The sequence below is a fragment of the Chelonia mydas genome, chromosome 16 (genome assembly GCF_015237465.2).
Source record: "Chelonia mydas isolate rCheMyd1 chromosome 16, rCheMyd1.pri.v2, whole genome shotgun sequence".
In the NCBI taxonomy this organism is placed as follows: domain Eukaryota; kingdom Metazoa; phylum Chordata; order Testudines; family Cheloniidae; genus Chelonia; species Chelonia mydas.
The window spans coordinates 9,015,835-9,029,873 of NC_057857.1; the positions used below are offsets into that span (position 1 = coordinate 9,015,835).

The 14,039-nt window shown below is 44.7% G+C and overlaps 1 protein-coding gene across 1 annotated transcript in view; it reads left to right on the forward strand.

Annotated features, from left to right (window-relative positions):
• PAPPA (pappalysin 1) overlaps positions 1–14,039 on the forward strand; it is a 228,261-nt gene that overhangs the window by 70,575 nt on the left and 143,647 nt on the right. The window contains exons 4-6 of the mRNA XM_007057273.4: positions 3,432–3,577; positions 7,532–7,825; positions 13,179–13,371. Of these exons, the coding sequence (XP_007057335.1) occupies positions 3,432–3,577; positions 7,532–7,825; positions 13,179–13,371 (633 nt within the window). The remainder of the gene's footprint in view (positions 1–3,431; positions 3,578–7,531; positions 7,826–13,178; positions 13,372–14,039) is intronic.

The window sequence follows — 14,039 nt, forward strand, 5'->3', positions numbered from 1 at the left end:
AGAGAACCAAAAACAAGGGAAAGGGAGTAACATTACTCTTGGCACGTCTTTAAGGAAGTCATATCATTTGCTCTGATGGATAATCAGCTGAACATGCACTCCCAGCGTGATGCTGTGGCCAAAAGGGCTAATACAGTCCTTGGCTATATAAACAGGGTAATATCAAGTAAGAGTAGAGAGGTTATATTACCTCTGTATTTGGCATTGATGCGACCACTGCTGGAAAACTGTGTTCAAGTCAGGTATTTATAATTCAAGAAGCATGCTGAATGATTAAAGAATTGGAAAACCTACCTTCTAGTGACAGACTCAAGGAGCTCAATCTATTTAGTTTATCAAAGAGAAGGTTAAGGGGTGACTTCATCACATTTTATAAGTACCTTCATGGAGATGAAAACATTTTGATAATGGACTCTTCAGTCTAGCAGTCAAAGGTATAAAAAGATCCAATGATTGGAATTTGAAGCTAGACAAATTCAGATTCGAAATACGGAGCACATTTTTAACAGCGAGGGTAATTAACTATTGGAACAACTTACCAAGTTTTTTTCTTTTTCCGGTGGATTCTCCATCATTGGAATTTTTTTAATCAATTGGATGTTTTTTTAAAAGATATGCTCTTGTTCAAAGAGGAAATTGATTCAGGGAAGTCCTATGGCCTGTGTTATTCAACATGTCAGACTAGATGATCACGGTGTTCCCTTCTGGCCTTATCTATGAATCTGCAAATGTGAATTGCTTCTCCAAACTGAGCCAAACCTCTAAAAACTTTTAAACTTTGTAAAACTTTCTGCATGGAAAGAGTTGTGCCATGGCTGTATTCTTGCAGCCCCCCATTAATGGGCTGATTCTGATCTCAGGTGAGTTTTACACCAATGTGACCCCACTGACTTGGTTGCAGATAGCTACTCATGATTTGCACTGGTATAAGTGAGATAAGAATAGTTGTGGGTGCTAAGCACCTTGAGGACTTGGCCGTCTCAGAAACACATTTTCTGTATTTCTAACCTGATCTATTTTACATTTCTAGGGATGCTTACAAAGAAAACTTGTGTTGTTATGAGCTCATTTTCTCTCACTTCTTACGGCCTCATTTCCTCTGTCACAAACCACGTGGTTGGTGTGAAAATGATGATGGTATCCATAATGGTGCCTATAGTTGGGGGGGAACTCTCAGGGAACAAAATCCAGGCGTCAGCGTGTTCTAGTCATAATGCTGCTTTGCATGTACACCGCTGCTGTCATCTGAGAATTTCAAAGCACTTTACAAAGCTGGGTAAGAAGTATCATCTCTGGTTGGGGTTATCAAAGGAGCCTAAGAAAGTTAGGTACCTAACTTCGTTTGACTCTCAGTGGGATTTGGGCACTTTAATTCCCTTATGGTCCTTTGAAAATCCCAGCTTCCATTGTTACCAATGGAGAAACCGAGGCACAAAAATAGTATCACCATGTTCACACAATGATCCAATAACAAAGCTGATAATCTAATTCACCTTCCTCTGTACACTGGGAAATGGGGGAAGAGAAGAACAAGAAAAAATGATAACTCTTTCTATTGAGTTGTCAGCAGGGCTGAATGGCTAAACTCCCACATGTCGGCTTGTTTCTCAGGAGAGCTGGGAAGGGGATAGGTGAGGGTGTATTAAGAAGTTGAATGGGAAGTAGTACAAGCTTTATATCCTGATTATCGCTTGTATTTTTGACTCCCTGCATCCTTTGAGTGCAGTGAAACTAGTTCATTTCTTATAGATTTATTTTGGTGCAGTGCATTCGTTGAGTCTGAATGTACAGTATCTGATACCCTCAGTATTTTCCCATGAGGTACTGGCTGCTTTGCTAATGAGGCATCAAGAGAGGAAAGCAGGTTTGTGTCTTTGTGCCAACAACACCACTTTCGACATCAACTTTTCCCTCGATTTTTTTGTCTGTTTCTGTTCTGTTAGAACACTGCCTGATTTCCTCACCCTCCCTTCACCTCCTTACAGCTGCACTCCATTGGGTTAGAGTGTTATGGTACGACGGGAACTTAATGGGTAACATGGCATATTCTTTGGCAACATATCTGTGCCTGTGCCCAGACAAGGCCATATCACACTTTTCCTGGAATACCCCAAGGGAGAGCTAAAGATACTCAGAAAAAGCATTGAGTTCAGGGGGCTGGATTTGCCTCCTCAAAGTCGTGTGCTCCTACAACCCTGCAGATATCCCAGGATTCACGAGGAAATCCCACAGTTCTTGGGGGATCTGAAACAGGCCTGGGGAATTTACTCAATGACCTCGTCCTAATTCTCTCATGGAGCACATCTCCCTCAGAAGCCCCATTGTCAGTGGTTACTAGGCCTACTCCTTCTCCAAGAAGATAGAAGGGACCAACAACCTGTGGGAGTAGATGCTGGTTCAGTGGGGATGATGCCATGTAGAACAGTTCTCACCCTGCTATCTGCTAAACCCACATAGACCTGACCACCCAGGGCTTATGTGGGGACAGAGGGAGAGGAGAATGGACTTGTAACGGCTTAGCTCCCCTCTCCACCCAAACACATATGAATACTAATTCAGCTTTAGAACCCCCACATTCAGGCTAAGTGTGGATTTTCCATTCTGCCATGTAATATAGACAGGCAAGAAGCAGGTATCACATAGCTGCCTCCTCTGACAGCACCATAAACTAGGTCAATTTTTCTTCCCAGTTTTCCTATTTTCTAAATTCTGTCTCTAATAACCTCTCAGGAGCTTGCCGCTGAATTGTTTCCCTGCCGATCTTATCATTCTCCATTTGTCAAACATTGCTTTGCTTTGCTTCTTTGCAGTGTTTTAATAAACAAAATCTAACCTTGTTGTGTTTACTTCCTTCTCCGTGGTACTAGTTTCCATCTGGATGTAACAACGTACCATAACCAGGGCCCTCAGTCAGGCTTAGACTTTCTGCACCTCAGCATGAACTTCTACCACTTGGGCTAAAGGAATAACACCAGAAGCTGGTAGCGGTAATAATCTGTTACCATCTGCTGCTGGAGTGAGGATATGAGACTCCTTGCTGTTGTGTTATGGAAGCAGGAATATAGGTAGCAATAACAAATTTAGAGCACGTATAAAAGGCAACTATTTACATAACTGGATTTACCAGCCATGATGATGATAATAATAAAGATTCTGCGGCTGTGTCAGGAAGGTAGACAGTTCTGGGTATTTACCTTGAATGTTGTGAGCCTTCATTGATCAATACTTAAGTGAGTTGAGCTCCCCAGATCAAAGGCACTATATAAATGCAAATTATTATGCCATATTTAGGATTTGAGGATTAGGATGTTAAAATGTTCTCAACTGCTTGCTGCTCATGGGTTCATGAGGACCTTTACCTGGCTTTCAGCGTCCTAGTACTCTGCCAGTGCTGGTAATGCTGTTTGTAATAGTTCATTTATCTATTTCAGAGCATACTTGGATGTCAACGAACTGAAGAATATACTCAAACTCGACGGATCCACTCACCTCAACATCTTCTTCGCTAATTCCTCTGAGGAAGAGCTGGCTGGAGTGGCAACCTGGCCTTGGGACAAGGAAGCCTTGATGCATCTAGGTCAGTCTTAGAGACGCTGCCTCTTTTGAAAAGTTTTCTCAGGGGGAGCAAGAAGGGAAGACAATTATGCATTAAGCCCAGTTTTGATTTCTTATCATTCCACTAATAAATAGTCAAGGGGAAAAGAATTCCATGATTCCCAGCTCCTGGCTCACAACCAGGAAAATATTAGATTATAAAGCCAAAGCATATTATGGTATTTCTAGATGATGTCAGGCTGAAAATATTTCACCTTTTAAGTGAAGCTACTTTACAGGGCATCAGCCCCATGGGAGCACTTTGCAGAGGAGGTTGTGGGGAGGGCAAAGGGAGAATGCTGGACAGCACTGAATTATTAACCTTTGCCCATTACGGTATTAACCTTAGCCCATTACCTAGAATGTGTGCAGTTAATTTTCCTCTTGAAATGCAGTACAGGTTTGTTGTTGTTCTATATCAGTTTGCAAAAAAGCAACCTGCAAAATCCCCATGTTTCTAATGTTAAATTGAGTGGAACTGGAGAGAATTTGCTACCCTGCAGATTGGCCTCTGTATTTCTTAGCTAAGGTTGCTGAATATAGCTGCTATAGCCGCAGGTATCCAGAGGAAGCCACACAACCTAGCAGACGAATCACTCCCTGGATGCTTACAGTGCCAGAGTACGTCCTTACATCCTTATGAAATGATGGATGAGCCTCAAAAGAGACAGAGGGACAGGTCACTTAAGCACCCAAAAAGTCTGGATATGCTTGTCTGAACTACACAAACCTCCTGAGGGCAGCAAAACTGGACTGGAGATCTCACGAGAACAATGTTGATCACATGTTTTCCAGAGCTTCCTGCATCCAGTGTCACCTGGAAGCAGCAAATGCAGGGTAGGTCAAAATGAACAACAGTGGAGAAAATAAGTACTGTCATGCAGACTTTTCTGGACCAAGAATAAGGTCCAGTTTAGATTAGACGGAGGTTTGGGTGTGGCCATTTGGATCAATTCTGATATTATCTGAGCCAGACCATCTTCAGATTAAGAAAAACAACAAAGAAATGGCAAATGTGAAGCCTCTGTGAGAGATATAGACAGAGCACAGTGTGAGTGTTCCTTCCTCTGTAACATTCTGCATGTGAACTGAACTACACAATGGCAGCCTCACTGCTGGCTGTGCAGCGTGGTCAGGGAGTCTCCTCTACATTCAAAACAGAAAGGTTTTGAAGGTCCACAGAAAACAGAAGGTTACCACCCTCCCTAATCAAACAATTTGGTTGAAGCTGGCTGCTTCACCACAGGCAACCAGCATTTCATGCAGCATTCATCAGGGTCGCTCATACTACAGAAGACGGCTAGCTAAGTACCAGTATAGAGTTCCCCCAAGAGCCATCACTCCTATACCATTTCTTACAGTGATTCCTGCTGAGAGGGACTGTGACTGTAGTAGATGTGAATGCCCCATAGTCAGCATTGCTGTCTCATTCCTTTCATCATGTCCTCCTGGGTGAAGCTAGGACTGACACAGCACAGAGACTTCCTAAGAGCCAGTGCTCCTTCTGTAACTTCTTCCAGTACAGGCTGGGTCTAGTGTAGCTGCAAGTTCCCCTCCACCAACACTCCCACAACATTCTCTACCATGACTCTGACAGCCCAAGACTGGAGTAGCCTGGATTGTCCTTAAGAGCCTGTGCCACTACTCCTAGAATGACTCTTGCTAGGGTAAGATGGGACTGGAATAGCTCCTAAAGCTCCTACCTCTATAACTGTGGAGAGAGGCAGAGAACGCATGAACCCCTGCATTCCTCTGCTTGGTAAAAAGTCCTTGTAGCGCCTCCTGCTGGACACAGAGAGATGGTGGCGCTCATTTGTAATTCTGATTAGTTGTCCTTTCACTTCTCTAAGGCTGATTGTCAACAGTGTGTCTTAACAAAACAGCTTAAATTCAGCTTCTACAGCTTATTGACTGAATTCATTGACCAGAGGGAGAGCTCACTAGAGAGCCAGAAAGCCTTTAACTGACCGTTTGAGGTTGACTCACAGTAAAAGTAATAATAATAATTTCCTGTCTTAACAGCCTTCCTGCCCCATGCTTGGTTTGTGAGAATGCTATTTTAATCTTTCTTTTCTCACTCTCTCTTTCTCTCTTCCATAAGTCCAATATGTATTTAATAAAAAAATATGAAATATGCTCTGTAGTCCAGATCTAAGTGCTGGAACATAGCTTGTCTGGGTGAGGTAACTATCTTTTCTGTAAAACTACAATTGATTTAGACTCTCGGCAGCTATGAAAAAGAGACATCTTCAACAAAGGCAAAAATAAAACAACTCTGCCCAGCTCCAGTGCTCTTGAGCCAGCCTTTATTGTGATTGCAACTCCAACTTTGGGGCATTGCCAGTGATGGTAAACCCAAAATGTGTGCTTCCTAAGGGGGGGGGTGTCACGAATTATGTAACAGAGATTCTCCCTGGGTGAAATTCACTTACCCCACATGAGCCCAAACACTCAGGGATCTGTGTAGATGTAGTGCAGGGAGGATGGGAAGGCGAAGTTCACATGCTTCCCTCAGACAAAGAGCCAGGGTGCTGAGATGGCAGGATCCACCTAACCACCGATCCACAGCCCCTCAGTTTGACTTATGCAAAGCTGGCACAGAGACTAGTCCTCTGGCATGCAGGAGATGCGCAGCCACCCCTATAGGACTGCTAGGGGCTGACTCCTGGTGCAACCCCATGCATGACTGAAGGAGTGTAGAGGGCCTTGTGCTCTCAGGGAGAATTTCACACTCACACACCACTTTGTATCTCTCCTTTTTTTATAAGCATATAAAAATGTGTTTCTTTTGCCTTCTCTCTCACATGCTCACTCTCCTCTTTTCTCCCTTCTACACTGCCCCCCCCACACACACACTCCCTCTCCTCGCTCATTCACACGCACCCCTTTATTGTTGCAACAAGAGTCAACGAACAGATGAGCATGAATAGAATCTGTGGTGTGTCATAACGTAATGATCTCATCCTCACAGTGCTATAGCCTCTGATAAAATTCCTCCTGCCAAACCTTTTTGCTCGTCATCTTCTCTAACTTAACAGTGCATCACATCCATTTTTTATTTTGCCAGTATTCTTTCATAAAACAGTTTTCCTTTACCTGGGTAAGGCACCAGCAAGGTAGGTAAACACTTTAAAATAAAAGGGCTTGTGAAAAGATGAGTTTAACAAACTATAGAAAGAAAATATGGAACTTCTCACTAACTCCAAACATAGCTGAAGCTCAGCTAAAAAATAAAATTCTAACCATCCCTTCAGTATGCTGCTGAACCTCGCTAGCTTACCATTTGCTTATCTATACATGCTCTAATTCACATGCAAAACCTGATCACCACTCACTTCTCTACAGATTTAATATCCAAGCAAATAAGTTATCACATTACTAAGATTTCATATTTTTTACAAATTAGATTCCATGCCTTTACTAGTGTACTATGCAGTACTTTTTCAGATAATTAAAGTTACAGTGGCTAATAAATGAGCAGAGTATATTTCATCTGAGATTTTCAAAGCTGCCTAGATGATTAGGACAACCAATTCCAGTTGACTTTAAAGCTTCACCCTTCGTAATGTGGAATATACTCACCTTTTTGTCCAGTTATTAATTTAGAAATACCAACAATAAGCAGCATGCCTCTTAGACTTTAACAGTGTCTGCTCCTGCAAAAGGCAGAGCACCGCGTGTGGGGTGCAGACCACTCTGAGCTCCCTGCTCAGCACCCTGAAGGCTCAGATGCACAGTGAGGATTTAAGTATCAGGAGGTAACCATGTTAGTCTGTATCCACAAAAACAACGAGGAGTCCAGTGGCATCTTAAAGACTAACAGATTTATTTGGGCATCAGCCTTTGTGGATAAAAAACCTACTTCTCTACTTCCCCCAACTCCGACGTTCCAAGATAAATGAGACAAAAGCAACAGCTTCTCATTTTCTCCATGCAGGTGGCATCGTGCTGAACCCTTCCTTCTATGGCATCCCCGGCCACACACACACAATGATCCATGAAATTGGGCACAGCCTGGGGCTCTATCATGTCTTCCGGGGAATCTCTGAGATCCTCTCCTGCAGTGACCAGTGCATGGAAACCGAGCCCTCCTTTGAGACTGGAGACCTCTGCAGCGACACCAACCCTGCTCCAAAGCACAAACTGTGTGGGGACCCTGGACCTGGCAACGACACATGCGGTTTTCACAGTTTCCTAAACACACCGTTCAGCAACTTCATGAGCTACGCAGGTACTCAGGCTTTGCCAGAGGTGTCCCTGATAGAAGAGGGAGGCAGAGAGGGAGGTTTGATTTTTAACATTCTGTTGCAGATGAGACATTATCCCAAGGTCACTGACGTTCCAATGACACTTTTCACATCTAGATATGGTGATTTGGGGCTTAACTTAGTCTGGGATTTCCAAAGTGAGGTAGGCAACCAGTTCCTCTTTAATTTCAATGGGAGTTGGGTTCCTAACCCCCTTTTGTCTCCTTTGGAAATCCATTGTCTCCCCATCCCTTATGGAAACAATGGGTGTCAGAGGGATATTCATACTACCAATGTTGCTGGAGGAGCATGAGATGGATAGATAATCAGACCCTGTTTATCCTCCTTGGGGTGTGGTCTAGTACCATTGGCTGGTTGTGTGAGCAAACCGTACGAGTTTGGTTTGGCTCGGGTGTTAGCGCTCTCATCTCTGGGTCACGTTGGAAGTTCAAGTCCTACATCATGAGCTGGGCTCTGTGCTGACATTGCAGTGTAGGGAGAGCTGAGCTACCAGAGCCCTTATCCTTCAGATAAGACATAGGGGTGGGATCTCTGCCCCTCTCCCTTGGCAGTCCAATGGGCAATGAAGGATTCCATGTTGTTTTGGGAAGAGAGTAGGAGATAGAGACAGATGTCTTCACAGCATTCCCCCTTTGATTGGGTACTAGGGCCTGATTCTCAGTTGCAGTAAGGCTCTTTTACATCACCCTGGCAATATAAAGGTGTCTTAAAGTGAGTGTAAACTATTACTAAGGCTAAGATTTTGTCATGGAAGTCACAGAATTTGTCTCAGCGGGCAGGTCCCCCCTACAACTCCCAGCTGCTGCAGGGGATGAGGGGACCCCCCAACCCTGAGCCACCACCGTGGGCGGCAGGGGGACCCTGCAGCTCCCAGCTGACATGTGCGGCAGGTACTCGTGCAGCCCCAAGCCACTGCCGGCAGGGGGACCACATAACTCGAAGCTGCAGCTGCAGCTGCATGGGCGGCGAGGGGGACCCCGCAGCTCCCAGTCATGCGGGCTGTGGTGGGGGTCCCTGCAGCTCCCAGCCAACATGGACAGACCTCACAGCTCCAAGCTGCTGCCGGTCGCAGGGGGGACCCCACACTCTCAGCCATCATGGGTGGGGGAACCCTGGAGCCCCAGCAGTGGTGGGTGCTTCCCTCCCCATTTTCTCATAATTATTTTTAATAAAAGTCAGGGACAAGTCACGGGCTTCTGTGAATTTTTGGTTATTGCCCATGACCTGTCCATGACTTTTCTAAAAATAACGGTGACAAAATCTTAGCCTGAACTATTACATGTATAGCCACTTTAAGGTACCTTTGCAGAGAAGGCAGAAACAGATTGTCCATGCAAAGTGCCACACGAGTGCTAATATATCTGTAGAGAAGCAAATGATTAATATCATCCGGGGCAGAGGCTGAGTTAATTTATAACACCGCGGTAGATATATCCTGGATGCTGCCGGATTTAATGGGTGCTGCTGTTTCTCTTATTTTCCCACTCCTGGTTTCAAGGACAAGTATACACACGGTGACCTAGCTTTTTAGTACATACTGTGCACTTCTCATGATTTGGCCTGTATACTAACATTGTCGTTACGCAGATATACAGATTACAGCCAGAAACTATTCCTGCCCACTAAATTCTTATGATAATCTCACACCTACATGTAGAGGCCACCTGTTGTTACACTCCTCCCAGCAATGTGTTCGTGTGTGTGGACAAGGGCGGAAGATTTGGGGTGGGCCCGGAATGTTTCAACACGCAGAGAGCTCTTCTGTCCCGCGCTCGCCAGCTCTCTCAACAGATTTGACACAGCCAGGCAGGACACCGAGATACCTATCTGCTAGTGAGAGCTAAAGAGGTGCTGGTGTTGTGAACAAAAGCGACTATTTATTCTTGTAAAATTAAGTGAAGTAACACGATAGGCATCTCTTGAGCTCATGCATGAATCTGTTTGCTTTTCTGTTGTTCCCAGTGGAATAAAAATCATATCAGGATATCACATCACTGTAGAAATACCTTTGAAGGCTCTAGGCTGAGGTCATACAGCTCTGAACGACTGACTTTCTCTCTTTCTCATGTCTATATTGGTCTATCTATCTTATCTGTTTCTTACTTTGTCTCTATAGGATGTACCCATACAGGCAACCTCCTATCTCTCTAGAATTCAGGGGAGCTAGAAGCCGGAGGAGGGTGATTTGCATTGTCTCGCCTGTCAAACAGAGTCATGGTGTCTCCAAGTAAACAAAACATTACTTCCTTAGGGCCACTCCCATTGAAGCCAGTAGGAGTTCTGCCTCTGACTTCAATGAGAGCAGAAGTCCTAATGAAGCCTGTTTCATTTCTCTGGTCATTACATCATCTGTGGATTTGTGAGCCTTTCCTGAACGCTAATGACTCTCTCTCCCCTCCCCCACCCCCAAAAGAGCAGCCGAGGCTGGTGTTTAGAGAGACACTTGAGCTGCAGCATAGACTGCATGTCATCTTCCCCCTCTGCCATTCTTTCCACGATTGAGTCCTATCTATATTTTATTGTTCCTTTATGGTGGCTATTCAAAGCCTTTTGTGCACTTTTGGGCTTCCCTAAGGAATATTTATGGCTTTTACAGGATGTTCAGGGATAGCCTGTCAATAATTATCAAGGAAATCCAAGGATTAAAGCGGCTCCTTGCATGGACACAGCAGCTTTGAGCTGGCCACTGGGATTTGATAGATATTTACAAACCAACTGCACCTGCCCAGTTTGTTTGTTTCTTTGATGAGGGGAAGTTAGTTACTCTGTGGAATTAGCAAAGGAGATGCACTGGAGAGGATATGATCCTCTAGCCATCCTGGCAGCATTATTTCCTGCAACACATCTCCTGGAAGGGTTTGGGGCTGGAACTTGAAGCATTGATTCCAACCAAAGCACCCTCCTTGTGCTGTTGCTGGACGATGAGGTGGAAAGGACCCCACTAAGCAAGCAAGTTCCCTTTTTCTTTAGAACATTTTCACGTTCTCTCATTCCTCTTGTGCTCCACAATGCTCAGAACTGAAGGCATCTTGGCACCTACAAATAAATATAACTAATCCCCAAAATATCAAACTGGCAACATATTCAAATAACCAAGCAAGCAACCGAACTGTCCTCAGTAACCCATCACCCACACAAAACCGAATGCACAAGAGCTGTGTAAAATCATCGTTGTTTTTTGTATTACAATCATGCCTAAAGTCACTGTATGAATTTGAAGCCTTGTTATGCTAGGTACAGTCTATACATATATAATATAGTAAGACACAGTCCTTGTTCCCAAGAGCTTCCAATCTAAATAGACAAGGCGCAAGCAAGAGCAAGGATAGAGATTAGAGTACTAGCCTGGGGGCTGTAAGATCTTCAATTCCCTGCTCCACCAGAGACTTCCTCTGGGACCTTGGGCAACTCATTTAGTCTCCCTGTGTATCTGTAAAATAGGGATATATAAATCCCTACCTCTTAGCAATGTTATGAGGAGGAATACACTAAAAGTTGGGGTCAGGGGACTCATGCTATGATAAATGGGGGCATGTAAGTACCTATGATAGCTAGATAGATAATTGTCTCCATTTATGCATGGAGAAAAGCAGATGAAGTGATTTGCCCAGGGTCACCCTAGAAATCTGCAACAAAGCCAGGGAGTTGCAGAGCTGTTAAAAAAATGGAATGTTTCTGTCACCGAAAATGTCAGCATTTCAAGATGACTTTCCATTCTGATTCAGAATAGAAAGTTGAAATGTCAAAAAATTCTCATGAAATGAAACTTTCTGAAAAGTTTCAAATCAAGGATCAAAGAGGCTAATTTCGACATTATTAACGTGCTGAAACGACATGTTTCATTCTGAATCGACATTTTGAAATGAAATTTTTATTTTAAATAGACATTTCAAAACTCAACAGAATTTTGTTTGTATTCCCCTGATTGCATAACTTTAAAAAAATTGAATTTGATCTTTTCCCATGGAAAATTTTGACTTTTGGGAAAACAACATTTACTGGTGGGGGAAACAATTTGGTTAAAAAAATTTGACTAGTTCTTTTGAATACAGATTTCCTGAGTGCCAGCTCCGTGCTGAAGCCACAAGAGCATCCTTCTTAGATTCACAGAGTTTAAGGCCAAAAAGGACCATTAGATCATCTAGTCAGAACTCCTGTGTATCACAGGGTGTTACATTTCCCCATTTACCCCTGTCGTGACCCCAGTAACTTGTGTCTGACTAAAACCTATCTTCCAGAAAGGCATCCAGTCTTGATCTGAAGACATCAAAAGATTTCATAAATGGTCACGTGACAAAACCGTCAACACCCTCTAACTGAGCCTGGTTTTAAAATGTGCTAGGTTCCTGGTGAAATTCATTTCCATGCTCACAACCACCTGCTCACCTCAAACTTTCAGCTACCCAGCCTCAATCCATCACTACTGCAGACCCAGGACCCCCCTACTTACTATTGCCAACTGGCCTGTGGGTAGAGACTGTCTCTTCTGCATTCCCTACTGCCTTCTGGGCCTCTGAGGGGTAACAAGTGGCTGATCCCACATTTTCTACCTTTGGGGAGAGGGCCATTAAACTCACTTATCCAGTTGTCTTTGGAGAGGCCAAGAAGCAGCTTGACACCCACTCCCTCACCTTCAAAGGGGAGAGAGAACCTGCATCTCTTGGTGCGAATGGTTCTGTATTTCCACAGGGGCAAGTAGCTCCCTGCCATACTCCCTTGTTACCACCCTAGGCCTTATGGGGCATTACCTTCCCCGAGGCTTAATGCAGAGCCAGCAGTGGTGGGAAAGGGAGGACTTGGAGGATGAGGATGTGTGGGGAGTCAGTCCAAACAGAAAGGGAGCTAAAGAAGAAACAGAGGCAGGATAAGGAAGGCGTGGGGGAGAGTCGTGCTCTGAATTGCGCTTTCGTTCCATTCCCTGCCCACCTTTCCTTAAAGACAAAACCTTTTTCTGCTCTCACATTCAAGTGTAGACCCAGCTCTGACCAGAAGGTGCTGCACTCAGGCTGTCTGGCTCCTTTCATACCTCTATGCATCACTGCCCTCCTTGGGGTGACCTTCAGGATCTTCCTGTGTGCCCCAGGCCATAGCAAGAGAGGAGGGCTGATGTTGTTTTGGTTTTTTTTTTTTTTTTTACTTCTGTTTCCTTTCACCTGTCTCCAGAAGTGATGACTGTACTAATTTGTTCACAGGCCATTAACTCCCGAGAGCAGGGAGAGCCCATTCCGACATCTGCAAGTAGCTTGGGAGCTCACGTTTGCCACATCATAATTCTCTCCTCTCTCTCTCCTTATCTCTCGCTTTGTTGGTTTTCAGACGACGACTGCACCAATTCCTTCACGCCCAATCAGATGGCGAGAATGCACTGCTACTTGGACCTCGTGTACCAGAGCTGGCAGCCTGTCAAGAAACCCGCTCCAATTGCCATTGCCCCGCAGATCGTGGACCGAACTTCGAACTCCATCACTCTGGAGTGGTTTCCTCCCGTTGACGGTCATTTCTTTGAAAGGTGATCACGAGCTTTGATGTGCTGCAGCCCTTAACCTGAAAGAGTCAGGGGAAGGGAACATGGAAGTAACCAGATGCCCTACTTCAGGAAAGCAGTTAAGCATATGCTTAAGTGCTGTCCTGAATAGAGATGCTTTCCTGAATAAGAGCTAGAATCAATGGCTTATTGATCTGTTTTCACCATCTCTATCAGTCCCTTTGTTCCTTTATTGGTCTGGAGCATTCTCTCTAGGTCCTTTGATTGGGCATTTAAAGAGCAAATCTCCTCCATATTTGATCTAAAGCAGCGATTTTGGTTTTGCCATCTCTGTTGTTATTGCTGCCCATTCACAAATAGATACTCGCAAACAGCCCTATTATCTTCACCTCGGACGGCAAGTCCTTCCTACTCCCATGTGCAAAACAGGGCAAATCCTGCCTGGGCTTCCATGCTTCAGAGCCCAGATCCTGCCTCTGCTTCCCTGGCAGTGGAAGCTCTGCAAGAGGGCAGCAGTGTTTGGGAGAGCACCCCACATCTGCTGTACAGTAGCAGAGCAGGGGAAATGGCGCAAGGGCAGAGCCGGAGATCCTAGCTCCTCTCTGCTCTGCAACTGTCCGAAATGACCAGTAGGGCTACTTCAGCCAATAGCCTTTGCAGAACATCTCAGCAGCCACACGACCGCCGGGAGG